General features: G+C 57.5%; 1 protein-coding gene across 5 annotated transcripts; it reads right to left on the bottom strand.

The window, feature by feature from the left end:
* Window positions 1-150: 150 nt before the first annotated feature.
* LOC125697659 (diacylglycerol kinase beta-like) lies at window positions 151-20,098 on the bottom strand. Of its 5 annotated transcripts, none has more exons than XM_048955149.1 (26): window positions 19,912-20,095; window positions 16,414-16,664; window positions 13,911-13,987; window positions 12,967-13,123; window positions 12,798-12,860; window positions 12,253-12,492; window positions 11,669-11,839; window positions 11,104-11,153; window positions 10,949-11,023; window positions 10,753-10,872; window positions 10,107-10,224; window positions 9,927-10,015; window positions 9,689-9,805; window positions 9,512-9,610; window positions 9,315-9,428; window positions 9,165-9,238; window positions 8,968-9,042; window positions 8,785-8,870; window positions 8,559-8,648; window positions 8,217-8,377; window positions 7,429-7,493; window positions 7,056-7,146; window positions 4,126-4,327; window positions 2,904-3,024; window positions 2,759-2,819; window positions 151-2,639 (listed from the first exon to the last, which is right to left on the bottom strand). In XM_048955149.1, the coding sequence occupies exons 2-26, from the start codon at window positions 16,478-16,480 to the stop codon at window positions 2,541-2,543; spliced, it is 2,682 nt and encodes an 893-aa protein (XP_048811106.1). In that variant the 5' UTR covers window positions 16,481-16,664; window positions 19,912-20,095; the 3' UTR covers window positions 151-2,540. The 5 variants fall into 5 exon arrangements, with proteins under 5 accessions (XP_048811106.1, XP_048811105.1, XP_048811108.1 ...); XM_048955148.1 differs by having other exon boundaries at window positions 19,928-20,095; XM_048955151.1 differs by lacking the exon at window positions 12,253-12,492 and having other exon boundaries at window positions 19,928-20,094.
* Between the last annotated feature and the right edge of the window lie 6,450 nt (window positions 20,099-26,548).

Genomic DNA, 26,548 nt, shown 5'->3' with positions numbered 1-26,548 from the left:
CAAATTTAGCCTGTTGCGCCTCCCACCGAACATGGCTCCATCTTGCTGTGGCTGAAAACGCCGTCACCTGTGTGCTCACAGAGGGGCACATCTCCCTGTGCCCCCAGAATGGCTGGGAAATGGGGACCCCCAAGCTCAGGACCAGCTGAGTGCTTCATCACCACCTTTATTTGACACAAGCCCACAGCAGGCCAGGTGTACACGGCAACACAAGCTACGCTACGGACGCCACGCTATTTCCATGCAGGCAACCACGGCTACGGACATAGCAGGAGGATGGGAACAGAGCCTGAACTAGGGAGGCTGGGAGCTCCATCCAATGGCCTTTGGGGGTATAAATGGGGGCTGGTGTGAGAGGCACCGGCTGAGCCAGGCAGCTATCGTGATCCCTGTGAGCCCCCCAGGGTGGAGCCTGGGGCTAAGGTGGCTGCCAGCGGCAGGTCCTGTTGTGCGATGCCTTTGGCATGATCCATGCTGCATCCCACAGAGGAGGCAGCAGCCCTGGCAGCCCGAACCACCTCTGCCCCCCTGCTCTGCCATCACTACTGCTAAAGCCAAGCAGAACAGCCCTGGCACTGATCTTTGCCCAAAGCACGAGCCCACCAAACCATGACCGGGTGCAAGGATCAGTCTGCAGAGAAAAATGCTTGCATACAGACACCTTCTGCCATGGTCACAGCACAAAACAACAGGTTGAGACTAAGTGGGGAGTGAAAGGAAGCCAAACCTGCCTCTATGAATTTCCCTGCCCTCACGTCTTGTCATCCTGCGCCCCAAGCAGAGCGGTGCAGGCTTTGAGGTCGTTGTTTTGTTTCGTTTTAATCCTCCCCAGGTGCCAGTGTTGAGGTCTGCAGATAATATCAGGGAGGGGACTGGGAGAAACGGAGGCTGCCGTTTCAGGAGAGCTTCAGGGTTTATTTTGGCACCCGTCCCATAAGCTTTCACCTGGCTACTCATTAATGGCTGCCCCTGGCGAGGAGCAGAGGAGGGTGGATTTATGTGCCGCAGGGAGTGCGCAGGTCGATGCACTTGAATGGTGCTGCCTACAGTGTCTGTGCCTGGGGGGATGGCAAACGCTTTTCAGTGTGCTGTTCACTCTGAAACCTAAGGACGGCAGCAGCTCTGCACTTGGGGGAATGCTGCTCTCAGCAGAACAGAGCATACCGAGGGGGCTGCTGAAGGGGGAGGAGGCTGATTTTGGAGCCGTGGTCCTCTGTGCAGGGCCATGAGAAGGTGGGGGGCAGTGTGTGGCAGCAGAAGAAATCAGCAAACCTTCCTGGGGCTCACTGCTGGCAGCTCCCAGCTATTCGGAGCCAGGGGACGCTCAGCTCAGGCATGTCATGCATTTCTCTGTTTCCTGGGGGAGGAGCTGGGCTTCAAAGCCGCATCCTTGGCTTCGGGATGGGTCAGGGAGAGACCTGGCTGCAACAAACCCGAGGGCCAGCTGCTCACATTGCTCCCTGTGGCAACCCAAAAAACAGCATCTGAAGCAGTGAGTCCTCACTGGGATGAATGAAAAGGCGACGCTTCCAAGCTGGAGGAGCTTTTAGGTGATGGGAAATGCTGCATCGCTCTCCCAGCAGCTGCATGGAATGAGGATGGAGTTGCTGGGGGCTGCAGCCCGCACCAGGCGCACTGCCACAAGGATGGCCAGCCAAAATGGGGGTGGCATTTGTGTCCAATGTCATCCCATTAGGAGGGAAATGACCCCTTGAAGTTTGTTCAATAAATACATAAATACAAATCCAGATGAGAGGTCCAAACACAGTGGCAGCTCCCCACTGGGATCCCCTCTGGCTGTTCCCACTTCCCAGTGATGCCTTCTCCTGCCTGCCCTGAGCCCGGCCCCCTGTTCCAGGTGAGCTGTGTCCCCACACAGCCTGCTTCACACCCTGTGGCATCGTGCTTCAGAGCCAATAGCGAGTGCTGTGTCTGCATCTGCTCTGAAGCAAGCCAGAAGAGCCAGCTGAAGGCATGGAAACCTGCTTGGAGAGCAGCAAGGGAAGCGAGGGTTGGGCAGCCGAGTCCTCGAGGCTAAGGAAATAAATAACTGCTCAGATGTGCAGGTCTGGTGGACAAGAAAGCCAGTGCAGCAAAACACCAAGTGTCCTTCAGGAGGATTAAAAATAAATAAGTGAAGCTCGGCTTTTTCTCAGGAATGCGTTCGTTTGCAGCTCTGCTGGCAGGAAGGGGGTAGTTCTTTAAATAAAGGGAAAAAAAAACAGTTCTAGCACGCCTGCACGCCAAGCTGCCCATCGCTCCGATCCTGGCTGGAGAAAATACTTGTGGTAGCTGGGAAGGAGATCCCAAACGTTCCTGAGACGGAGCATCCCGCTGGGCTGAGTGGGCTGGGCTGGAATCCTTCCCCACCTCAGCACGGGTCCTGCAGCAGGACCTGCCCTGCACAGCCTGCACCCACTTTCCAGCGCAGTGTTTGTGAAGCAGGGAGAAGAGTCAGGATGTGCAGAGATGAAGGTTTGCAGCCCACAGGATGCCCAGGATGTCTGGTTGCCTTTGGGCTGCGGCTCATTTCACCCAGCTTAATCTCGAGTTCGGTTTCTCCTCTTCAGGAAAAAGAAGCTGCTCTTCTGGGGAGGGCCCAGCAGCATTGGCACTTGGCTTTTATGTGTAATTTTGACCTAAAAATAAACAAATGCAGCTCAGCAAGCGGCTCCAGCCATGAGTCATGCTCTGGTCAGGCACCGAGCACCCCCGCCTCAGCGGCTCCCACTCCATCCTCGTCCCCCCAGGGGCTTACAGTGCAGGATGGCTGCATCCAGGGCTCCCCATCCACCTGCATGGGCAGCAGCTTGGAGGTCCTGCAACAGAGAACAGGGGATCACGCAGCCGCCCGCTTTCACTGCCCATCAGGGCATGGCCTGTGTGGGGATGGGCACAGATACCTGATGGTGACAGCTGAACACTGGGCCAGCCTCTTCCCAGCGCTCTTCAGCCCCGTGTAGATCTGCCCCATCTCCATTGCGCCCTCCAGCCCCACCACCTCCAGCAGGTGGTCACTGAGGTCTGCAAGACATGGAGCGGAGTCAGTGCCAAGGTCCCACGTCGCCATGTCTCGAGGGACTCCTGTGCATTCCTTTTTGATGATGGAGTGGGGGACTCGGACTTTGCCAGCCCCTATGTGCTCCATTTTTCAAAATGATTTAATATTGAGCCGGGTGTCAGAAGTCCCCCAGAGCCGAGGAGCTGGCTGCAGGTGGGCACAGCCAGCAGTCTGCATACAGCAGCAAAACTCCACGGCCAGCTCCTGTGGTGCAAAGCTCCCGCTTTGTCCTCGCTTTTGGCAGGATGCCTTCGCTCCAGGAAATCAGTCGAGCTTGAACTCTCCAGCCTGAACCTGTCTGGGTTTCATTCATGCACAGCCTGAGCTCTCATACGTAAAAATCAGCCCCCCTCTCGCATGATCCGCCCCTGTCCCATGGGTTCAAGGTTCCCTCTTTGGACTAGGCAAGCAGGGAACAAGGTGGAAGAGCTGCAGCAGTGATGCAGGCTGTCCAGGGACCCTGTGCCTTCTGCTATCCTGAGACATTCTGACCAGCTCGGTGTGGCTGCTCCCACAAAACTGCAAGAGCAAAAATCCCCCTGGTGCCAAACAGCACCACATCCTGGCACAGATCCCCCTCCAGCCCTTGGATGGGGTGCATGCACCAGGGGAAACAACAGCAGAAGCCTCACTGGGAGCAGCTTCCCACCACGGACTCTGGAAAAAGTGGGCACTTGGCACATCCCACCGGCTGCCAGGAGCAGCACGTTGCTTCCCAGTTGATTTCTCCCTGCTGAGTAACTCCTACAGCCTGATCTCCCGGGGGCAAGCTGGGCTGCCTGCACAATCCCTCGCCTCCATCTCTGCCTCTGCTTGTGCCCGTGCTGGCAGAGATGAGTCAGGCACCAGGGGCACCAGTGGCACAGCGCTGGGCAGAGGTGCTGGGAGCACAGCACACTGGAGGAGAGGTGCTAGAGTTTTTCCCCCCAGCTGCCTGCAGCTCGCGCACATGGCCGCGTTCTCACAAAAAGGCACCATGCTGACGGCACTGCAGCAGGAGAAGCTTTAAAAAGCTGCAGCTCTGCTGCCAGACCCTCCCATGCACCGTCCTTCCCACCGCTCACCCTGTGCACAGAACTTGAGCTCCTTGGCGTCGGTCACCACCGCTGCGTGCGGTTTCTCCGGTGCTTTCTTGCTCAGGCGGTTGTAGCCACGCTGCTTCTTGGTCTCGCCCCAAAGGTTGGAGCCACCATACATGCTGGGGATGTTGAGGACGGCGATGCCCTCCAAGGAGGCGTTGCTCAGGTCCAGCAGGGTCCCGTCACACTGCCAGGCACACAGATGTACATCAGGACCCAGCAGCCTGCTCCAACTGGACCCCTTGGTGCCATGCAGCCCCATGGGCTCCTGCAGCGCCAGCCTTCCTCGTCCCCTTGCTTAAGCTGACCTCAGCAAATTGCAGTCTGGCTACACAAAGGTTGATGCAAAAGGGCTTCTCTTAAAGTGCTTGTTGGAAACCAGGAAAAAATCATTATAGAATCATTGGATTGCAGGCTCACTACAGTTGGAAAAGACCTCTAAGATCCCCAGGTCCAGCCCTGGCCTTCCACACCATGCCCACTGACTGTGTTCCTCAGTGCCACATCTCCACAACTCTGAACACCTCCAGGGACAGGGACTGCCCACCTCCCTGTGCAGCTGTGCAGTGCCTTAAAGGCTACAGAGAAAAAGATGGCAGCTTTTGGGAGAGAGTAACAGAACAGTGCCCAGGATGGGTGTTCTGGATTCACCAGCACACAGCAGGACTGAAAATTCCATGGAAAGCCAAACAGCTGCTGTTGATGGCTGTCCCACAGGACGTAGAGATGGAATTGCATCCCTTAATCTCAGCTCTCACACCCAGGACACCCAGGACGTGGCACTGACCTCATCTGTGGGTGCTGCCACGCAGTTCCACCAGAAAAGACGGAGTCTTGGGTTTGAAGAAACAAGGGCTCCTCTGTCTGGATCCCTCTGAAGTCAGGATTGCTGTGGGCAGCATCCGTCTCTCGCTTTCAACTCCATTTTCTCTAGAGCATCTGTATTTCCCTTTGAGCATCTGCATTTCTCCCCAGGCACCTGTTCCCTACCTGCCAGCCTACACTTCAGCAAACACCAGAGCACTTTTCTTCTTGTATTTGGGGATGTGAAGGAATTTCTGTCCCCTGTGTCTCTTTGCCAGGAGGAAATGTGAGTTGGCTGATAGAACCCCGCTGCTGCCCACACTCTAGTTGTTTTGCTGGAGCTGGAGTGGAGGGCTTGAGCTTGTTTTTGGTATGGGGAATGGGCTGGATGGGAACAAGTGGGCATCTCTGCAGGCTCAGAGCTCTGTGCCCTCTCCCCGCTCAGAGACGGTTTGGCCCTGCCTTGAAATGCAAAGGGCTTCTGGTCTGCAGGCAAAGAGCCACCTCACCAAGGCTGGCCTTCCATCCCTTATTTCTCAGTGCATTTTAATAACATGATGATTGCTGTGAACGATGCAAACCCTACTGCTGTGAGCAGCGGGTGCACAGCAAGCTGGCCATGCTGTGGCCAACGCACCAATCATTGCCCTCAATGGGATGGGATGGGACCTCAGCATCACCATGTGCTGTGGGACCCCCGGAGCAGGAGCTGCCCTTCTCCCCACAGCCCTGCAGCCCTGCAACCCTGCAGCCCCGCTCCATGTGCCAGCCTGCCACAAAGGGCTCTTTGAGCGGGGGCAGCTGGCGGCGTGCTGGCAGCGGCGCTGGGAGGAGAAATTTGCAGCTGGGGAAAAAGCAAATTCATTTCCAGGAGCTGCACTGGAACGAGTGCCAATTTCCAAAACAAAACTGCCATTTCTCTGTGAGGATGACAGTTGCCTCGGAGCTGAAGGGCTGCTACTTTCAGCTTAAAATGCCGTCGCCTTAACGCTTTCCTGCCGGCACGGGGGGCCGAGCTTTAGGGTGAGCAGAGAACCCCAGCATGTAAATAGGCTCCAACACCACAGTGCCCCAGCGCTGGGGCTGCGTGGCCCAGTGCACGCCAGCACCATGGGTTTTTCTTTCTGTAGCCCTCCAGAATAAGTTCTAAAAGGGGCATTTATCCCGAGATAAGGAGAGCCGGAAGTTTGCAGAAAAGCACGGCACAAACCCCACCAATGCAAACTGCAAAATGACAGAGCTCTTAGCAACCGCTGGCACGCAGCGGTCCCTCCTCCCTGCTCTAATTAAAGGCTGTTTCCATGTAATCCAAAGACGGCTGCGAGCAGACACTGAGTTTACAGAGAGAATATTCCAGGCACACTCTCAAATACAGCTGGAAGGGGAAAAAATACAGGGCTATTCTTTTGCCTGCAGCTGGCTGGCCACGCGGCGAGCCCTGCACTGGAGGTGCAGGCTGGGCTTGGAGAGGCGGCATGCAGCCCCTCAGCCAGCACTGCCCCGGTGTGCCTGGTTCCCCCTGAGCCTCCTCACTTTGCCAGTGTGGGCACACATCCCTCAGCACGCCAGCAGAGTGGGCTGGACATGGGGAGGGCTGTGGGATGCTTTGGCTGGGGAGATGCGAGCTCTTGCTCCTGTTCATTGGTTATCGAGCAGTAATTAGTTCTTGAGTTAGTAAATAATTGATTATGAAAGAATCAGATTTGATTATTTATCAAAAATTGAATATTGTCATCGCTCCAGCTCTGTGGGCTGCAGAGGTCTGGGCACTGGGCACCCGATTCTCAGACAGGCACCCAACAACATTCCCCACCTCTCTGCTGCCCAGGGCACCACAGCTCTATCCAAAGGCATGGACTGCTTGGGTATCAGGAGACATTCCTTCTCAGAAAGGGCACTGAGGCACTGCACAGCTGCACAGGGAGGTGGGGTCACCATCCATGGAGGTGTTCAGAGCTGTAGTGATGTGGCACTGAGGGCTGTGGGCAGCGGGTACGGTGGGCTGGAGTCGGACTAGATGATCTCAGTGGTCTTTTCCAACCTTGATTCTATGATTCTGATACCCTGGTAAAGCCTTCTCCAAATCCCCACCTTCACTTCTTGAAACCCACCTCCACCTCAACATAGTCGTGGAGCTTCTTACAGGTGGCCGCAAAGGTTTCCGACGTGCCAAACTCAAAGTACCACAGCTTGTTCTTCATCCTAGGGCACAGGGAGTGGTGTTAGCATCCCACGTGTGAGCAGCAACTCCCCTGGCCCACCCCACAAGGTTCCCTTTGGGGACATGAGACTCCCCAGCCTCCACCCCTTGCTTGGAGGCATGACAAAGGATGGATGCTGGCTACAGTGCACCAGGAGCACCCAGTGAGGACTGAGATGTGCATGGCCAGCAGCAGGCATGAGCATGCAGGGACTTGGGGACAGTGGCTCCTGGGGACATCAAATGGCCCTGCAGCTGTGGCACAGCAGCTGGACAGCCCTTACCTGCTGTTGAATTTCTCAGGGTGCTTTTCTCGCATGATGTGGAAGCGGTGGGCAATGGAGGCATCCTGCAAGGAAAGGTGGTGCAGGTTGGAAAGGGCTGGGAAACAGAATCCCCCTCCCTGTGTGTGCATTGGGACACAGGGGCTCAGCCCTTCCCCCTCATTGCCAGCCCCATAGCATGGGGCTCCCACACAGCTTCCACCAGATTGTGACCCACCCCTGGGACTCCAAGCCTCTCTGAACTCTGTCAGAGCTCCTTTGGCTCTTGCAGCACCCTCAGCTTGGAAGAGAGACATTTTGTGAATATTTTTGCATTCAAGCGCTGCTATTTCAGACAACAATAAAAACAGAAAGACAATGCCAAGAGGGAGGTTGGGAACACAAGCAAGGAAGAGCAGGGAGGGGGAGTTGCAGGGTGGGGGACCCAAGCTCAAATGGAGAGTTTCACCAAATTCTGAGAAAGGCTTTTATTGTGTTTGCGGAATGACACAAGCCAGCCATCCCTGCTCTTATGAGGCTCACCCCCAGAGGGGGCTCAAATGAGTACAGGAGGAGAGACAGGATCAGAAAGCATGGGAGCCATCCCCATTTGCACCACTCCCTGACTTCCTGTCAGCTGAGGAACATTTATTTCACGGGGCAGAGGAATCAATCACCCCAAAGGCCCTGATCTGCAGGTTTGGGGCAACAGCTGCACAGGGATGCTCCGATGGGTTCTGCTGCTCCTTGCTCAGCTTGGCCACCACGTCCCTCCCCATTCCTTGGTGCTGAGGGGCCCCACTGCTCACCACCCCAATGGAGAAGTAGTTGTTGATGATGCTGTATGGGACAGGGTCCCCGTTGGCCTCCTTGTCACTGGGAATCACGTCTATCTGCCAGCGGTCCAGCATCACCTCCGTGCTGTGCTCTATGTCTTTCAGCACCTTCATCAGGCTGCCGCCCTCATAGCCTGTACGTTGGAGGAGGATGAAGAGGAGCGCATCCATGCCAATGGGACAGGGCACAGCTGAAGGCTGCTCACGTGGCACATCATCTGCCCTTGTCCCAGCTGTGTGCCTCCCAGCCCCAGGACAGCACCCCACAGTCACACAGGGTCCCCATGGGCTGCATCCCATCAGAGTGATGCTCACCTCCGCCCCAGCGCAGACACCGGGCCAAGTCATTGCCTGTTCCCAGAGGCAGGACGGCCACTGGTGGGTGCTTCAGCAAGTTTGCCTTGTCTGCAACACAAGGGGAAAGAGAGTTTGGGGCTGTGATGAATGGATTGTGCCCTGGTTAGGCTTGTTTCATACTCCTCTTGATGTCCTTCCTCTACCCAGTAGTTTTCTGTACTCAGGGGCTACAGAGCCTGCTCACCTATGCAGTCCAGGATCCAGCCCACGGTGCCATCCCCTCCACAGGCCAGAACACGGAAATCTGGAGTGTCCCGGAAAAAGCTCAGCCTGCACAGGGCAGAGAGAGGAAAATGGTTTATGCAGGAGATGGATGGGCATCAGGATGGACTGTGGGGGCTGGCGAGTGTCCGCAGCACCTCCGTACCCAGGAGCAGGCCCACCACGGTCCAGGTTGTACACTTGCCGTGGGTTGAGCAGGTAGTGAAACTTTCGGAGGACCCTACAGGAAAAGAAAAGTGAGAGATGCCACAGGGGATGCTGTCTGGTGGCTGGGGCATCCCAACGAGCTGGTGGCAGTGGGGCCACAGAGGAATGCTGTCACCAGGCAGGGGTACAACCTACCGCTCTCCTTGCCTCCCTCCACTCTTGGGGTTCACAAACACCAGCAGGGGATGTGTCCCAGGCCGGGGGCTGATCTGGAAGGCAGAAAGGGTGACGGTTGAAATACCCAGCAGAGCACGGCCGACCGCAGCCTTGGGGGGGAGATCCTACCTGCAGCCCTTGCCCATCCACTGTGGTGGAGTTGAACTTGAAGCTCTGCCCATCCTCAGGGCTGGTGCCGGCTGGGGACTCACTGTCGGACCTGCGGCAGTGGGATTGCCGCTCCTGCGGGACACAGCGAGGGCGGGTGGGGGGGCTGTGGGGATGGGGCAGGGACCGAGGGGTGTGGGGACAGGGTGGCCACGCACCAGAACCACAGGGCAGATGTAGGAAGGCAGCAAGATGTGGTCCCGCAGAGGGCCCCCATCGCACTCCGGCTTGACGTGGGAGGCACATTTGTTGTGGAGCTGAAGGGGGGGACGTCAGAGGGGTGACACAAAGGTGACAACCCCCTCCCGTGACAACCCCTGACCGTTCCCACTCACGGTGACTTGGCACCAGACGCAGTGCAGGCCGGTGATGCCCTGGTAGCACTTGATGCTCTTGTGGCATCGGTCGCACTTGACGGGGGAGTTGCCCTCAATCCAGGTGTGCTGCATCACCTGCAAGAGGAGAAGGGATGCTGCACCCGCAGACTCCCAGCAGCTGTTCTGTCTCCTCTGGGTCTGGGTCCTCTGTGGTCTCCTCTGGGATTTCAGAGGCTGGTCTGTGCCCTCTACTCACATTGGTGTTCCTCTTGGACTTCACATAGGTGCTGATGCAGGAGGCGATATCTTTGGACACGCACCTCTCGTGCACGGTGTATTTGCAGACTGGTGGGAGGGAAGGAGGAGATGAGCGACCCTCTCCCCTACAGCCCCACAGCACCCAGCAGGGTTGGGGTGCCCTAGGGACATGACTCACAGGAGCAACAGAGGCCCTGCTTGCGGACACCCAGCAGCATGGTGCGGCAGAAGTTGCAGTAGGCGGGCTTCTTGAAGTGCTTCAGCCTCCAGGCGTGCTGCCCATCATCCTTCACATTCTGCAGGGCAGCCGAGAGGAGCAGGAGGCTCATTCCCTGCTGCCTTTCCCCTTGTTGTCCCTCCTACATCCTTGCCACCAAGAGCAAATAAAGCTGGCTCCAGGCTGAGCCCCCCATGGCAGAGCACGCCTCTTGAATCTGTGTTTGGGCACCAGCACTCTCAAGGAGCCACTTCAAATTCCTGCCTGACAATCTGCCCACCCACCCCTCCTTAGAAAGCAAACACTAGAACGAGCACTGGGAATAAATTTTCCCTGCAAATCAGACATGGAAGGGGACTTGGATAAGGACTTGGATGCAGCTTGGGGATGTAAAGCTCGGCAGGATGAAAAAATGAGACGTGGAAATAAAGGGGGGTGAAAACCACCCCCGCTCCTCATTTGGGTTGAACACGCGCAGCACTGGAGCGCACTGCAATGCTGCAGAACAAACGCAGCCCGCGTGGGCTGCCGAGGGGAGGCTGCCCTCCCGTGGCTCCTGCAGCCTTGCTGCTGCGGCCTCGCTCCGTGCCCAGCTCTCCCGTCTCACCGTCTCCATTCCCAGCAGCACCAGCAAGGGGATGGTGGTCATGCCGCCCCGGATCCACTCTTCTAGCGTCACGTTCCCATCGTGGTCGTAGTCGATCTCCTCCATCATCGCCTTCAGGATCTGAGGACAGGAGGGGAGGTTGCAGCGGGGTGCAGCTCGCAGCCCCTGGACTCTCGAGCCCCCGCTGGGCACTCACAGGCTTCAGCTCAGTGGAGTCCCACTCCAGGTACTCAGCCACGTGCACCATCTGGTTTATGATACGATCCAGCTCCTGTGCACAGGGAAGTGGATGAGGTCAGTGCCCTTGCCTTTCATCCCAAATTGCCCTTGGTTTCTCCTCCTCAGGCTTACCGAGCTGTCCAGGATGCCGTTCCCATCGGTGTCATATAGGCGAAACATAACTGAAGGGAGAAGAAAAGCCACTGCAGGTTGGACTCCATGTCCGCAGAAGCCACCCTGGTTCCCTGCCCCCACCACACTCACACCACGCACTCCCCCCTCTGTTGGGGAAGAGCTTGTAATTTCAACAACAGAGAGAAAGGCATACTGATCCCAGGTCACACGTGCACCCGTGGGGCTGCTGCAGGCCCTGTGGTGTGCTCACATTTCCCTTTGGGCTCCTGTGGGAAGGGACGTGGCCTCACGCTGCTCAGCATTTTGCAGTGGTCCCACCTGGGACAAACTTTGTGCCCAGCTAAACTCCCATTTCCCCAAACAGCTGCTGCCAGGTACCCGAGGCACCTAACCCAGGGATTACAGCCCAAAAGGGATAGAAACAGGGATGGAGAAACAGGGCACTGCCAAGGACGTTGGCTCCTGCAGCCCCGTAAGTTTGAAGCCAGCCCAGCTTTGTCCCCTCCCACTCCTCCCAGTTCACCCAGTAACCAGCAGCCTGTAGTGCAGGGCTGCCACTCACACTCCAGCTTGTCCTCTGCCCGTCCTCTCTCCAGCAGGGACAGGTAGCAAACGATGTCCTTCAGGTAGACCACCTGAGCCAGGGGGGCCGGAGGGTGCTGGGGGGCAGCTTTCAGGGCGCTGTGGCTTTTCCGCAGACTGAAGGGAAGCCTCTTCTCCAAACTCCTGGAGCCTGCGAGGAGGGAGGGGACACACACCGGGCTGTGCATCGGGAGGGGGCCAAGGGGTTCTGCAGGATGCTCCACAGGACTCAGGTGATGTGGAGGATGTGGAGCAGGGCCGGGTGATGCCACCTGTGCCCAGAGCAGGGGACAGCCCATGCGGTCTACCCGCAGCAGATGGCCGCTCGCTCCTCAGGCAGCAGGAAGGCACTTCATTAATCCCTCTCCATAGGACCTGCTGCCAGGTAATTAAGACATTGAGCAGCGGCAGCTCTGCGGGATGGGACCGATGGCTTCAGTTTGCAAAGCAAAGGTGTTGAGGCACCGGGAGGCTGCCTGACTGGAAAGGTCACCGCTGCTGCCCCAGGGACAGCACCAGGGAACCCCTGTCACCTGTTCCCTGCACAGCCCCGGCCGAGCTCACCTGGCGATTGGGGGCTGAGCAGGGACCCCGAGGAGATCTTTGAGGACCCTGAGGAGTTGTGAGCAGAGGGGGTGCCAGTAGTGGACTTCTGGGAAGACGACCGGGACCAGCTGGGGGAGGCAGCGGCTATGGAGGCTGGGCTCAGCGCCGCCGGCTGCGGCTCAGCCATTGTGCTGGGGCAGCCCTTGGGCTCAGCCGTGTGCCGTCCCAGGGCGCTGAGCAGCGTTTTCCCGTTGATCCCTGCAAAGAGACACGGCTGCCTCCCCCACCGGCCTCCAGCAGCCCCCCTCCCATCACTAGCCACCACATCCTGTTCACTAGCCCACCAGCAGGCCCATATTCTGACCTGTCAGTCCCGCACCATGCTCAGCCCCCACGCCCTAGGGATGTGTGCCGGGGTCTGGATGGAGAGGACACCGTCCTCTGTGTGCTTTTCCTATTGCTTTTGCAGTTTAATGTGCTCTCTCAGCAGATATCTCCGCACGCTGCAGACCCAGCAGTGGGGGGACGCAGTGCTGGCCGCATCAAACGGCCCCACGCGGTACCTGTGACAGGAGCGCAGGCCACCTCGGTCTGGATGGAGATGCCGGCATCAAGCGACTTGGGCTCTGAAACACAGGTTCGGCACCATGAAGCTCTGTTCTCCCCAGGGCAGGGAGAGCCGATGGGACAGAGCCAGGCTGTGGTGCCCAGCTTCGTGCCAAGTGGGCTCACCGAGCTGCGAGACGTTGGGGCTTTGGCGCTGGGCCTCGGGGGCTGCCTGGCAGCTCTTCCGCTTGAATGACGTGAAGAGGTGCTGGCAGAGCTCCTCGGGCACCTCTGCCTCCAGGTAGGTCTTCATGAAGAGGCGGAAGCCCTCGTAGTCGATGGGCTGCGGGGGCACAGGGGGCTGTGGTGCCTGCATCCCTGCCCTTGCAGCACTGCGTCCTGCCCAGCGATGGGCTGGTGGCTACGGGGACTGGGGATGTGCTGGGGGAGGTGAAAGGCTCCCAAAGGGCAGGGGAGGAGTGAAGTGATTGCAGCTCCAGCCACACTCCCCCCGTGCCAACATAATTGCCTCCCACATGGGGAAATCTCCTTCTGTGTGAGGTCCCACAGTGAGCGTGAATAGCGAGGTGGTTCTGCTGCTTCTCCTTGCAGCTTTCAGCCCACTGATTTTCTCATTTCACCTCGTTTCCAGTGATTATGGCCCTCCTGAAAGGCTCTGTCATGCTGGCACAATAACAGCTCTCACTAAAAGCACTACTTGGAACAAACAACCCCAGCCTTCTCCAGGTGAGTGTGACAAGCTATAGGGCCTGCCCATGTCCCCAGGTTGGCAACAGCAAAATAAATTGCCTTGTGGGAAGTGCAAGGGGTAAGTGAGAGTAAATCACTTCTCTGCTCCTGCCTGGCAAGAAAGTGCCAAAAATGCTCAGATGGGACAGAATGGGATGAAATGGGATGGGATGGCAAGAGAGATGGGATGGGATGAGACAAGATGGGATGGGAGGGAGTAGAATGGGTGCTATGGCATGGAGTGGGATAGTATGGGAAGGGTGGGATGGGATAGGATATGATGGGGGAGATGACTAGGGAGCTGGGGTCTCCCAGCAGCATCTGCTGTGCTGGTGTGGCTGAGCAGGCAGTGGGAAAGGCTGGATGGGAAAGGGCTGTACCTGTTCAGGGTTGTACCTCGAGAGGACACCATCCCCATGGAACTCCTCCAGGACATCCTTGAGCTTCTTGGTGGAGTCTGGGGGGGCAAAAGCATTGCACTGAGCATGGTCTAGCAAGCCCCCTTTGACAACTGCATGTAGCAGCAAGCTTCCTCACTGACAAACAACCAGGTCCCTGCATGCCCTGGGAGGATCCATTTGTGCCCCACTTTTAGGGGGACATTTAAGTGGCTCTTGGTCACACAATGCCTGTTTATTGTTGCTAATTCCTCTCTATGCAGGATTAGAGCTACTTCCTGCTCTTCCACTGCGGGTACGGGCCACGAGTGCTATGGGACAGACACATGATGTGGGGCCAATGCAGCTGGTGGTTGGGACTGGAAGGACCTTGGGAAGCTCCTGGCCCCCATAAGGTGCAGGATTTGGGATCAGCCCAATTTCCATGGGACAACCTCAGCCTTGCAGCACGGCTCCTGTCCATTGTCAGGCTTCTCACTCTGTCTCTGTTCATCTCCTGGAGCCAACACCTAAGCAGCACCCAAGTGCTTTGAAGGAGGCTGTGGGAAATGCTGCGTTTGGACTCCGCACCCCTGCCTCAGGGAAGGGAAGGATGGCTCATCCATCACGCCCCTGCCCTTCGGGTGGCAGCTGTATTTCTTTTGCTAGAAAATATCCCTTCTGCCTGCTCACAAGCTGCACTGTCATTCAAAACGTTTCCATTCCCATGATTAGCCCCTTGTGCATCGTATGAGGATGGCAGAGCAGTGTCTGGAGACGGGAAGGATATTTGCAGTTGCACAAAACACCAGCTCCTTCCCAGCTCCCTGCTGCAGCCGCCCCCCACCTCCCGAGCAAGCCTCGCTTGCCAAACTTTGATTAACACAACGAAGATGCTGTGCACAAACTCAGCATTACAGATGGCGTTTTATAGCCTGTGATTAAATAACGCAGAGCTCGTTCTCTGAAAAGGAAGGATGAGGTGCCGGCAGCAATGCTGCACCCCTGCCTGCAGCCTATCTCACCTGCAGCACCGTGCCCAGGGGAGATGTGCTCAGCACTGAAGTAAGGGCTGTTTTGAAGAGGGAACTGGGCAGGTTCCAGAGGTGAGCCCCGAGAACCACATAAAGCCAGTGCAAGGTCCTTCAACCCCAAGCACAGGGTCAGGGCAACCCCAAGCACAGATGTCAGCTGGGCAATGAGAGGGTGGTGAGCAGAGCTGCAGGGAAGGGCTTGGGTGCTGGTGAGTGAAAAACTGAATATGAACCAGCGGTGTGTGTTTGCAGCCCAGAAAGCCAACTGCATTCCAGGCTACATCAAAAGCAGCACGGACAGCAGGTCAGAGAGGGCGGTGTCCCCCTCTGCTCCACTGTCTGAGCCCCAACCTGCAGTGCTGTATTCAGCCTGGGGCCCCCAGCACAAGGACATGGACCAGTTGGAGTGGGTCCAGAGAAGGCCATGAGGATCCTCAGAGGGTGGGAGCACTTCTGCTATAGCTGAGAGCTGGGGGTTTCAGTCTGGACACGGGAAGGGGAGACCTCTCAGCAGCCTTCCAGTGCCTAACGTGGGCTGTGGAAGAAAAGCTGGAGAGGACCCTATTGGGGAGTGCAGCGATGGGAGAAGGGGTAATGGCTTTAAATTAAAAGATGTTTAAATGAGGTATTAGGAAGAAATTCTATATTCAGAGGGCAGTGATGAGCTGGCACTGCTGCCCAGAGAAGTGTGGTGCCCCATCCCTGGAGGTGCTCAAGGCCAAGATTCATGGAGCCCTGGGCAGCCTGAGCTGGTGGGGGCAGCCAGCCCGTGGCAGGGTTTGGGACTGGATGGGATTCCAGCCCAAACCATTCTGTGATTCTATGATTCTATAAAAGTTATCCGAGGCTCGTGATTCTATCTCTGCAAAAGCAAAATTCCATCTCTGCAAAAGCAAAATTCCTTCTCTGCAAAAGCAAAATCATCGCAGAGGGTTGGCAGCCAGAGCTGAGCTGTAGCGCAGCTCCGTGTGTTTGGGAAAAGCCCGCCCGCTTTCCCCGCTGGCATTTCACTTTGCCGACAAATGTGGGTGCCTGCAGAGGGATGGAGCTGTGCTCACGTCTGCGCCGCTGCCCCCTGGTGCGGGGGCTTTCTGGGGATGGGGCTGCAGTGCTCTGAGTGACGCTGGGCTGGTCCCTGGGGCCCCAGCCCTGCTGCAGGGAGGTGATGGACACCAGGGGAGCACAGCAGCTCTGCTCTCGTTTTTCAGTAGCATCAGTGGATGCATCTGATGTTTTCTCCGTTGCGGTGGCCAGGAGCTGCAGGTTGGGCATCCCTGCAGGTGACAGACCCAGCCAAGCCTCCTTGTCCCAAGCGCCATCTAAACCGACCCAAATCTCCGAGGACAAATTGTGCATGCTTAAACTACAGGCAGGGAGCTGTGAGCCAGTCCCCATGGCCGTGAAGCTGCAAAGGGGCAGGACGGAGGAGAGCTGGGTGTTGGGAGCCGGGCCATGCAAGGAGCACTACTCACAGTCAGTGTACTGCTGGAGCTGGGCGAATTCAGCGGGGCTGAGTGTGATCCAGCCCCCGTCACTCATCTTGGGGCCGCTGCGGGGCCACCGGCCACCACTCTAGGAGCTGTCTGGGCTCATCGCCGTGCTGGCTCACGTCGGCACTGTGAGGGGCACGGGGGTTCTGGTCCCACGCACAGCATCGCTCCGGCAGTGAGGCTGAGAGCTTCAGGGCAGCCACGGCCGGAGCACCTGGCCAGTACCCTCCTCCCTGCAGAGGGAAAGAAAGAGAGGATGGCATCAGTGGCACCAAGACTCCATCCCAGATGGACCAATGGCCTTGGCTGTCACTAGGGCTCCTGAGCTTGGACATGGAGGGTGAGACTGCTTTCACAGCAGCAGGTCACCCCTGGTGTGGTCCTGCTGGGACCCACAGAGCTCCCCAACCCTTTGGGACCCAAGGGGCAACCTGAGCCACTGCTCACCCCAGAGCTCAACACCTGCTGGAGGAGCTGCCTCAGATGGGGGGATTCCCTGCGTAACCTCAGTGAAACACATCCCACTGCTCCTGGCCAGAGCTTCCCCATCAGCATTTCGCAAGGGAATTCAACACGATACAGGGAGAAAAAATGAGTCTATTAATTACAGAAGACACAGCTCACGATGCCTGCAGGGCAGAGGATGTGAACGAATGGAAACTCACAGATTGCAGCTCCATCCACGGAGCCAGCCCTGACCTTTCACTGGCTCCCACAGCTGATAATCTTTTCTAATGAAAATCTATGTTCTAAACCAGGCGAGGGGGAACCTACACGAAGAAAAGTGCTAGGGAAGGCTGTGCCCCAGAGGAAATGTCAGAGGGCTTCAAGCAAAGTGGCAGTCTCCAGCCGATCAATTTGCAGGCTTCAAAATTTATTAGCTTCTTCACTTAACCGAATCGGTGGCTGAGGTCCAGGGGAAATGTCAGCTTCCCGAGGACACGCAGCCGGCCCTGGAGATGCTTGTTGTTCAAGAAGCAGACAGGAGCAATTAGATCTCGATTTTAGGGCCGGCTCCTGGTTTGGTGCTGGCTGCCAGGTGGAAAGCAACTGGATAACACAGAGCCAGGGCAGGTGGGGAGTGGTGTTCCAGCACCAGAGTGAGCCTAACCTGCACGCCTGGAGAGACACAGCGCTGAGTGAGAGAGGTGTGCCCTGCCCTGGAAGCTGGGAGCCGTGGCTCAAGGCAAACGGTTGGAGCTGGACCTGCGGAGGACAGGGAATGATTGCTGCCAAGGGATGGCCATTCAGGGCCAAATGCCCTCTGTGCATGCTTGTTGGCATCCCTTTGCGTCAATGAACAGGGGAGGTGATGAGACACTGGTGCTTTGGGATGCTCAAATTGTGCTTTGGGATGCCCGAATGGTGCGAGCAAAGCATTTGATGCTTTGGGATAGGATGCTCGGATGGTGCTTGGGGTGCTCGGATGATAAAACGAGGCATCAATCGCTGGGGAAAAGAAGAGAGCCATTTCCCTCCACAACAAGAGGGTTCAAGGTGGAGGCAAAGGGAGGGGATGTTCCCATCTCCTCCGCATAGACACATGCATCTCAAGCAAACCCTGCAGCAGGAATTATTGGAGTGCTGGGGGTGGTGCAGTGGAGGCACAAGTGGGAACACTGTGTCCAAACTCCCGCAGGATGCAGAGCTTGTCTCTGGGTACTCCAGAGGCTCTGTCTGAAACCCCCCACAAGTGCTTTCTGTTTCCAGGCAAACGAGCTGCTTAGATGGACAAGAAACTGTTTTTTTATCTTAAACCTTCCTGCCCTAGCCTCTCTTATACAGGGAGAGGCTAGGAGAGTGGAGCTAGTTCAGCTTGCAGAAGGAAAGGCGCAGGGGGGCTGGCTGTGGTTCCCAGCTCCCTCTATCTGTCCCCATACTCAGAGACAGTGGGGCAGGACATGGCCCTGATTGAGCCACTCTTAGAGGCTTTCCCCCATCAATCTGTAGAACAACAAATGCCACTTCTGGCATGTCAGCCTCGGGTCTTAGGGAGGGAAGGAAAAAGCCTCCTCGGGAATCCAGCTGCTGCTCATTTGGACGGCCTCTGAATTGTCAGCAGCAAATTACACGATATTAAATCAAACTTGCCTCTTCCTAAAAATAGCTCTCCTTCCAGCAGTACAAAGAATGAGGAGAGGGTTTTCCAGCAGTCCCAGCACCTCGCCTGCCCTCTGGGTGCCTCGTGGGGCCCAAGAAGAGGTGGTGGCTGTGTCCCACCAGCCCCAAAGCAGTACCCGCAGTCTGAGTGCCCCCACCTACTCTAAGGGTCTGCCTGCTCCTGCGATGCGCTGCCGAAAGGCTCCCCTGGCATTAAATTGGGTGGAAATCCCTCCTGTCCCACTGCAGCAAACAAACCCGGAGTGAGTCAACCTCAAATTGCTTTCTGCAGGCACCAGAGCTCCCTTTGGATCCCAGCATCTCGCAGCACAAAGGAGATGTGCAAGGGTGCACCAACCAGAAGCCCCTCACACCCATGGGCAGGGACAGAGAGCAGCACTTTGTCAAGAGATGCTTCGCCCTCAGTGAGCGCTGCATTTGGAGGGGCAGACACCTGCCGTCACTCTCTCACTGCCATCAATTTTTTCCCCAAATATTCTCTCAGAGCAGCCTAGATCTCTGCTCAGACACCACCGCAGATCCTGTCTGGTGGAAGAGCCCCAGCCCGAGGCAGCAGCAACCTGCACCAACAAAGCCACGAGAGCGGGACAGCCTCAGGAACCCCGCAGCATCCAGTCCCCAGGGTGGGCTGCACCTTGAGTGGGACGGCGCTGTTTCCCCGCAGCTCTGAAGTTGCCCTTCTCCCCTTCCATCCCCACTAACAACCCGAACAACAAGTTCCAGACAGCCTCCTCCCGGCGCTCCGGACCATCTGCCCCGCGCAGCGGCAGCCCCGGCGCCGTTCCCGTCGGATGTGCTGCCCGGGAGCGGCAGCTCGGCTCTCCCAGCAGCGGGGCGAGCAGGTTGGTACCGAGCTGAGACCCGACGCACATTCAGACAGCAGTGAGAGTAGCGCGGCACGCAGCCTCCGCGGGCATTAACAGGCTGCGCTCAGGGCTCGCTGGCAGCCATGTTCTCACCCCCGGGGGAAAACAAGCCGCTGCCCCGTCCCCGCCACCTCCCCGTGCACCTCTTCCCCGGGTTAGAGCCCCGGCCCCGGCACCCGCGGTTCCCGTCGCCAGCGATGCCCGAAGCAGCGCGGCTCCTCCCCGCCCGCCCCGCGCTCCCGAAGCTCTCCAAACCCAAACGCGAGCCCCGGGACGGGATCGGGGCCGGCCGCGGAGGACGGGGGGGCACGGGCGGCTCGGAGCCCCCCCCCCCCCCCCCCGCACAACCGGAGCCCCAGTGCGGGGCCAGGGGCAGCGCCGCAAAGTTGGTGCCGGCCGCTCCCAAAGGCTCGGGCTTTTCCCACGCTCGCTCTCCATCCCTACCCAAAGCTTTCCTTTCGGCCGAGCGGCTCCCGCCCCCCACAGCCCGTACCCCTCGGGTCCCTTACGGGGAGGCGAGGCGGCGGCGGGCGCTCGGGGCCATCCGCGGGACCAGCGGCGGAGGAGGAGCAATCGCCGGAGCTCCCGAGCGCGGACCCGGCGCTGCAGCCTGACAGCTCCGCGGCCCCTTCGGAAGGTGGAGCCTGGCCGCGGGCGCGGGGCCGGCACCGGCGGGAGGCGGGTACCGGGAGGAGCCCCCCCCCCCCCCGCCTCGCCCCCGCCCCGGGCACCGGGCAGCGCCCCGCCGAGCCGCCCCCGCCGCCGGCAGCGGGAGGGTGCAGAGCCGCGGGCCGGGTGAGCGCGGTGCCCGGCGCCCCGCAGCTCCGGGGTGCTGCTTCCTGCGGAGCGGAACAAGCAAACAAACAAACAGAAAAGGCCCAAAAGAGATAAAAAGCATTTTTATTTTCTTTCCATGACGCGGCCGCCTGCCTGCTCGGGGGTGACACTATTTCAGGCATGTCTCTTATTTATGTTTCTCTCTATTGATACTAATTAAAGACGCCATACGTGCACGTAGCTCTCCGACTTGGAAAAAAGCAGAACGGGACTGGCAGCCGGGACTGAACTTTCCTGAGAGAAACGGGCAGAGAGGGGCAGAACGGACGGCATCGCTGCATCCTGCGTGTCACCTCTACGATGCTCCAGCTGTGTGCCCGGGGCTGCGATGCTCCAGCCCCTCTTTCTCCTAAAATTACCTAAATCCACGCAGCGGTGAAGCTCTTTGCAGAGCGATGCCCATGGGATGCGCGGTCCCCTTCCGTCTGCGCTCCTCCAGCAGAGCCCAGGGCTCTCCAGGACCAGGGAGCTCTCGAGTCGTTGCCGAGGGCTGGGAGCGGCTCTGTCTGGAGCCCTGTGAGGTTTGCAGAACAAAACCCAGCGGGCCGGCTGCTACACCACGCTGCCTTCACCGTGCTGCTGAGGCTTTGCCTGGGCTGCTGGTGCGATGCCGAGCACACGCAGATGGAGGAGTTCCATTCTTTCCCTGCATCCAAGTAGATATTCCTTCCAAGGATTAATTAGTAAATTAAAATGGTAGAAAGATGAAATTATTATCCAGGAGCCTGCTGGTGATCTCTCTCTGCTCTGCGCTGCCTTCCTCAAGGGCTGGGGCAGCGGCTTCTCCCTACATTCCCTTCATGAAAAAGAACCTCAGGGTGGCAAATGTGAGACAATGCACGGCTGCCAACCCCCATCCTGCCATGCCCGAGGGAAAGAACAACCTGTGTGCCCCCTATATGGGCACCCTCACACCGACACCACGGGTCACACAGAGCCTCTCCCTCCGGATTGACGCAAGCAGAAGCCTGAGAACTGCATTGATCAGAGCTGCAGTCCCATCTTCTAGCCCCGTCCAAAAAAGCCATCACATTTTGCTTGGCAAAAATTCTCCTTCTTAAACCTGAGTCACCAACAATTCCCTGTTCTGACGCCTGACAATTTGTTTTTTTCTGCTGCTCCCCCCAGCAGGGCCCAGCTGCCCACAGGGCTCGGATCTCAGCCCAGAAAGTGATGGCAAAGCCTCACGGAGCTGGAAGGTGCCTGTTTTGGGGTTATCGATGCCCCAGGGCTCTCTGAGAGGCAGCCCAGCTACAGAACAGGGCCAGGCTCTCTGAAAAGCTCAATGCATGCCAAGGATTTGCACCGAGCATTTTTTACCCCCAAGAGCTCTGGAAATGCACCAGTGTTTGCTGGCACCTCCTGGATCTTCACATTCAGAGGATGAGACACAGGGGAAGATGCTGGAAGGCCAATCCCAAGGGCCACCCGAAGGATGGCTTGCAATGGGTGAGCCTACCAGCCTGGTGCTGCCTTGTCTCATGTGGCTCTGCCACAGCTCAGCCCGATTACATTCCCCGCTGTGTGCTGCCACAAGAGCATGGAGGGATCCTCAGCCATTACAACCCCATTATTTTACTACATATATGATGGAGATGGGAACTGCAGAGCCCATTGTGGCACTGAGGAACAGGCAGCCCAGAGAAGATACAACAAAACGAGCCCGTCCCGCAGCGCAGAGACAAGCGGGCTGCCTCCAGTGCATTCCTCACTGAGAGAGGAAAGATGTCAGATTTCAAAGGGGAAAAACCCATGGGAGAAACTTCTAGGCTGTTTTTTTGGCTTTTTTTTTTTCACTTCTGCTCTGCGTGGCCGTGAGAAGGATGCGCTCTCCTGCTCTGCCCGCGGGTGGTCGCAGCTTTATATTAACTCACAGCGAGACGCGGCGTGTGGCCTGCGGAGTGACAGATCTGCCTCAAATTAGAAAATGCCGTGGGGAGGGGTGTCCCTTGGGCACGCTGCTGGAGTGCTCCTGAGCCGGCCGCTTTGTTGAGCTCTCCCATGCAGCCAGGAGCTGGCTGCCACGGAAGGATGGTGTGGGTGAAGCAGGGATGCAGCACAGCTTTTCCACCTGGGTGCTGGGGTGGGCAAGCAACGCTGAGCCCTCTGCAGAAGACAACAATGCGTAGCCTTCAGAAGGGGACAGCCATATGCTAAGGGAGATATTTTGCTAAGGATTTCCACCTGTATCCCAGTCGTGGAGGGAGCTTCCTGGAATTACATCTTGACAGAGCAGAGAGGGATGCTTCCATGCAGCCCCGCTGTGCCGGTCTCACCTAACACTGATGTGATATGACATTTAGAAAATGGTGCTGTGGGTGACAGTTCCCAGTGGTTATTTTAACCCAGCATTGTTAGAAAATCACACTCTCACCAAAATATATGGAAAAATGGTTGTGGAGGCTGCTTGGAGGCATGGAGGTTCCCTGTGCACCTGTGCAGCCTTGAACAGCTGATGTCATCAATGAGCATTCACTGAATGCCTCTGGGCACCTCGGGGAGGTTTTTGGTGGTGGAGGACAGAGCAAACAGGAGGAGTGATGGGGAAACCACAAAGCAGTGCCCGCTGAGCACAGCAGCAGTGCTGTGCATGATTTTAAGCACATCGGTGCTGCACAGTAGCAATGATGGCAGTGAGGATACGGGCACGGTGCGCTGGAGGAGAAGTTGCAGCCAGTGAGAACAGGGAAGGAAGAGGTGCTGCCCGGCCGGGCACTCAGAGCTGCACTCCCCGCGCTGTCAGCTCAGCTCTTTGCTGGCTCGGAGCGCGCTGTGAGCGCAGAGCTGCGCGGTGCTGTTAGCAGCGTGACACCTCCTAACCAGCCCCATCTGCTCGGAGGCACCGCATCCGGCGGGGTTTCTGCAGACCTGCTGGCAGAAGCGTTTGCCAAGGTTTTACAATCATCGTTAATAAACACGGCGGGGCGGCGTTTGGCACCACGAGCTGCGACTCCCAGGCTGGCTAGCTGAGATGGAGAGAAGCCATGGCAAATAGACGTGAAATGATCCCACCCTGTGGGATGCGTGGATGCGTACAGCCTGCAGGCAGGGCTCAGCACTCAGGCGCTGCTGCCTGCAGACAGCCCACAGCCCTGGGCTGCTGCTGGGCTGTGGTGTGACCCAGTGCCACCCTATGCTGCAGGACCCGAGCTGTGTGAGAAGCTGGTGCCTTTCAGACAGGATGGCACCATCCAGAAAGCATCCAGGATGGAACAGCTGGACCCGTAGGTGTGTAATAGCATCACAAAAAACCCATGTGATTTAAGAAAATGCCACGTTCCCGGCAGATGAAAGGCTACAGCTGAATCGAGTGGCTGCGGATGAATCACAGCGCTGTAGGGAGCACACTCATGGGTGTCTCAGCAAAGCCATACAGCTTGGATGGGCTCCAGCAGTGCTGGGGCGTTGCGGGACTCTCACTCCACCCCCCGGGCTCTCAAAGCCCACACATCCCACAGGTGCCTGGCACCCAGCAGCACCTCCCAGCTGCTTCCACTGCGGGCCGCAAGGAGTGAGATGAAGCATCACTTGGAGTACACACTCTATCAGATCCCTTAACCTGCTGCATTAAAATAATAGTGTGGGATTAAGGTCTGGAGGTTCTGGAGCGGGTAGTTTTGTTATACATCATCATTCCCATCCTGAGTTTAAACTGTTTTGAAGCGCTGTGTAAATAGCCACGGGATCACCTTTCCCAGCTGGCTCCATCCCTCCCCGTGTCTCATAAGAAGAGAAATGCGCACATCATTGGGAACCTCTGGTTTTGCTTTCCATGGGCTGGAATATCAGTGCTGAGGGTTTCCAAGAGAGATGCTGTAATGCACTTACGCACACACAGTGCTATGCGCAGAGCTGGAACCTTTGCACTCATGGGGCTGGAACCCTCTTGACAAACCCCCAGGTCCTGCCTCCCCAGCACTCTTAAGGCCGATTTGAAAGTGCTGAAGGTTTTGGGGGACACCCAGGCCACGTCCTCACTTTGCTTTTTGCATGAGGGTTGCAGTGCTGCAAAGCTGCAGAGGGAGTTCCCCACAAACAGGTGGAGATGGAGGGGCTGCACCAAGCCCTGTGCATACACAGGGCTGTGTTAAACCCTGATTCACCCAAGCCAACCTACGGAGAAATGTATGGGTGCTGTGATGCACAGCCCATCATCCATCGGAGCTCTGGGAAACCGTGGGGTCAGGGCAGCTTTGAAGATGCTTGAAAGCAACATAAGGAGGATATTCCTATTCCGAGAGCTTCTAGTCTGGGGATGCGGGGCCACAACCACAGCCCATCTCGCTTTCAGCTCAGAGCTGTGCCGTCGCACTGCTGGGGCCGTGCCGCAGCCGCGAGGAGATGAGAACCATTTGCCATATGCTGAGGGATTACTGTACAAAACCAGGATGGTTGGCGGTGAGCCAAGGCACAAGGTTTCCAAATAGAGTCTGAATCCTGGACAGAAAAGTTCCAACTAAATATAGCCATGGCAGGCTCGGGGATGACTTTTTCTGTTGAGTTCAATGAAAGCAGGGCAGGCAGTGGTGTGTGTGCAAACGGAGGACCTGGGATGCACAAGCAGGATGGTGCTGGGACAGGAGGGGCTGAGGATCACTGCAGGGTGGGGGGTCAGGCAGGAGCAGCAGCTGGGAGGGAGAAGCTGAGCCCTATGTGATGCGTGTTCCCAAAGAGCCATGCCAGGGGGGCCGGCAGCGCGGGGAGCTCCAGCTAACAATAACAGATCCTGCTGGAGTTATACCTTACATAGAGAAAACCAACACTGGAACCAGCTTTCTGCGAGCCTGGCAAAAAGCTTTTGTTTAATTTACAGGGGCTCAGGCTATATTTAGCCTGCAGATCCTTGGGGTTTTATCTGGGATCCAGTGAGCAGCTGAGACACACTGCCTGTTTGTGGGATTTGGTCTTTTTCCAGCAGGGCAGCACTGTAGGGCAATGCCAAAGTGAGCAATGGGGTTTGCCTGAGCTCAGCCCCATGGGCAGTGGGATGGGAGCGATGGGATGGGGGCAGTGGAATAGGAACAGTGAGATGAGAGCTGTGGGATGGGAGCTTTGAGATGGGATTGATGGGATGGGGGCAGCAGGATGGGAGCTGTAGGATGGGAACAGAGAGATGGGAGCTGTGGGATGGGAACAGTGGGATGGGAGCAGTGGGATGAGAGCTGTAGGATGGGATCTGTGGGATGGGAGCAGCATCTCTGTCAGGAAAGCCCAGCTCCCACATGGCCCTGATGATGGATGCAGTGGCTTCTGCCCTCTCAGACATATTTTTCCTTTCTCTCTTTGCAGAGTAACCCTTTTTGAGACACAAGAGCCCCAGCGCAATGCTGGCAGCCTCCCTCTCCATCGCCGGCCGCCGTGCTGAGCTAATTTTATCCTCCCTGGCCCCCCCATCTCCTGGAGATTGTCCTGCTGCAGCCAGCGAGCGCTAGAAAATAGCACATCGCCCACTCATCCAGCCTCCCTCCACAAGGAAAATATTTATATTATGCCAAAGAGAGGGTTTCCATGGCAGTGATGACTTTAGCACTGTTGCCTTGGAAACCACTTGAGGCCATCTTAAGTGGGGCAAAAATACCTTTCATCGACAAATAAGGAGAGTGCACAGGAAGGCCCCGCTGGCACACAGCAGGACGGGAGCTGCTCCCCTCCCGGTTGCTTTCGGAGCTCCCCAAAAGGGGACGTGCCGTGCCTGACCCTCAGTGATGGCACCGGAGGGCAAAGGGGTGGCACTTAAGGAGATACGGTGACATTGAGGGGTGCAGAGGTGGCACTGGAGGGGACTTGGGTGGTGCTGGGGGGGACGCAGGTGGCACTGGTAGGCACATGAGTGGCACCGCTGCCATCCAGCCTCCAGCACCACTCCCTCCCGAGGAAGCCCCTGTGCCTCGGGGCAGCCGCGGTTCCCCGCCAGCTCCATGCGAGGGGCCCCACGTTTCTCCCGCGGAGCTGCCAAATCCCCCCTCCCCTGCACTCCGCCTGCTGCGCGGTTTGGCAGACCTCTCCGAGACAGCGGGACTCCATCACCGGGAACACATCGCTGGAGCCTCCAGAGCGGGCAACGAGCTCCGTGACGAAGCCAGCGGCGCAGAGGCACGATGCCACGTGTTCAAGCTATAGAATTTGGTTTTTTTTCCCCCATGTTTTGCTTTCTGGTGGGCTGGAACGACGTCACAAACGTGGCAAGTGATGCTCCAACCCGGCAACCCGCCAGCCGAAGCGGGGTCTTTGGGGCGAACCGGGGGATGCTGGAACGCACCTCTCTGTCCCATCGCAGCAGACCAGCTCCGTGA

Source organism: Lagopus muta, chromosome 9 (assembly GCF_023343835.1).
Source record: "Lagopus muta isolate bLagMut1 chromosome 9, bLagMut1 primary, whole genome shotgun sequence".
Classification (NCBI taxonomy): domain Eukaryota; kingdom Metazoa; phylum Chordata; class Aves; order Galliformes; family Phasianidae; genus Lagopus; species Lagopus muta.
Note: the sequence above shows the minus strand (reverse complement) of the source record. Positions and strands in the feature narration are given on the sequence as shown.

Bases quoted from the DNA above. Each gene is read 5' to 3' on its own strand.
- LOC125697659 (XM_048955149.1), bottom strand. From the start codon at position 16,480: ATGAGTGACGGGGGCTGGATCACACTCAGCCCCGCTGAATTCGCCCAG. The intron at 12,493-12,797 runs GTACCGCGTGGG...GTCTCTTTGCAG, and splicing joins GGCCTGCGCTCCTGTCACAG to GGATCAACGGGAAAACGCTG. The intron at 11,840-12,252 runs GTGAGCTCGGCC...CCCTCCTCGCAG, and splicing joins GCTCAGCCCCCAATCGCCAG to GCTCCAGGAGTTTGGAGAAG.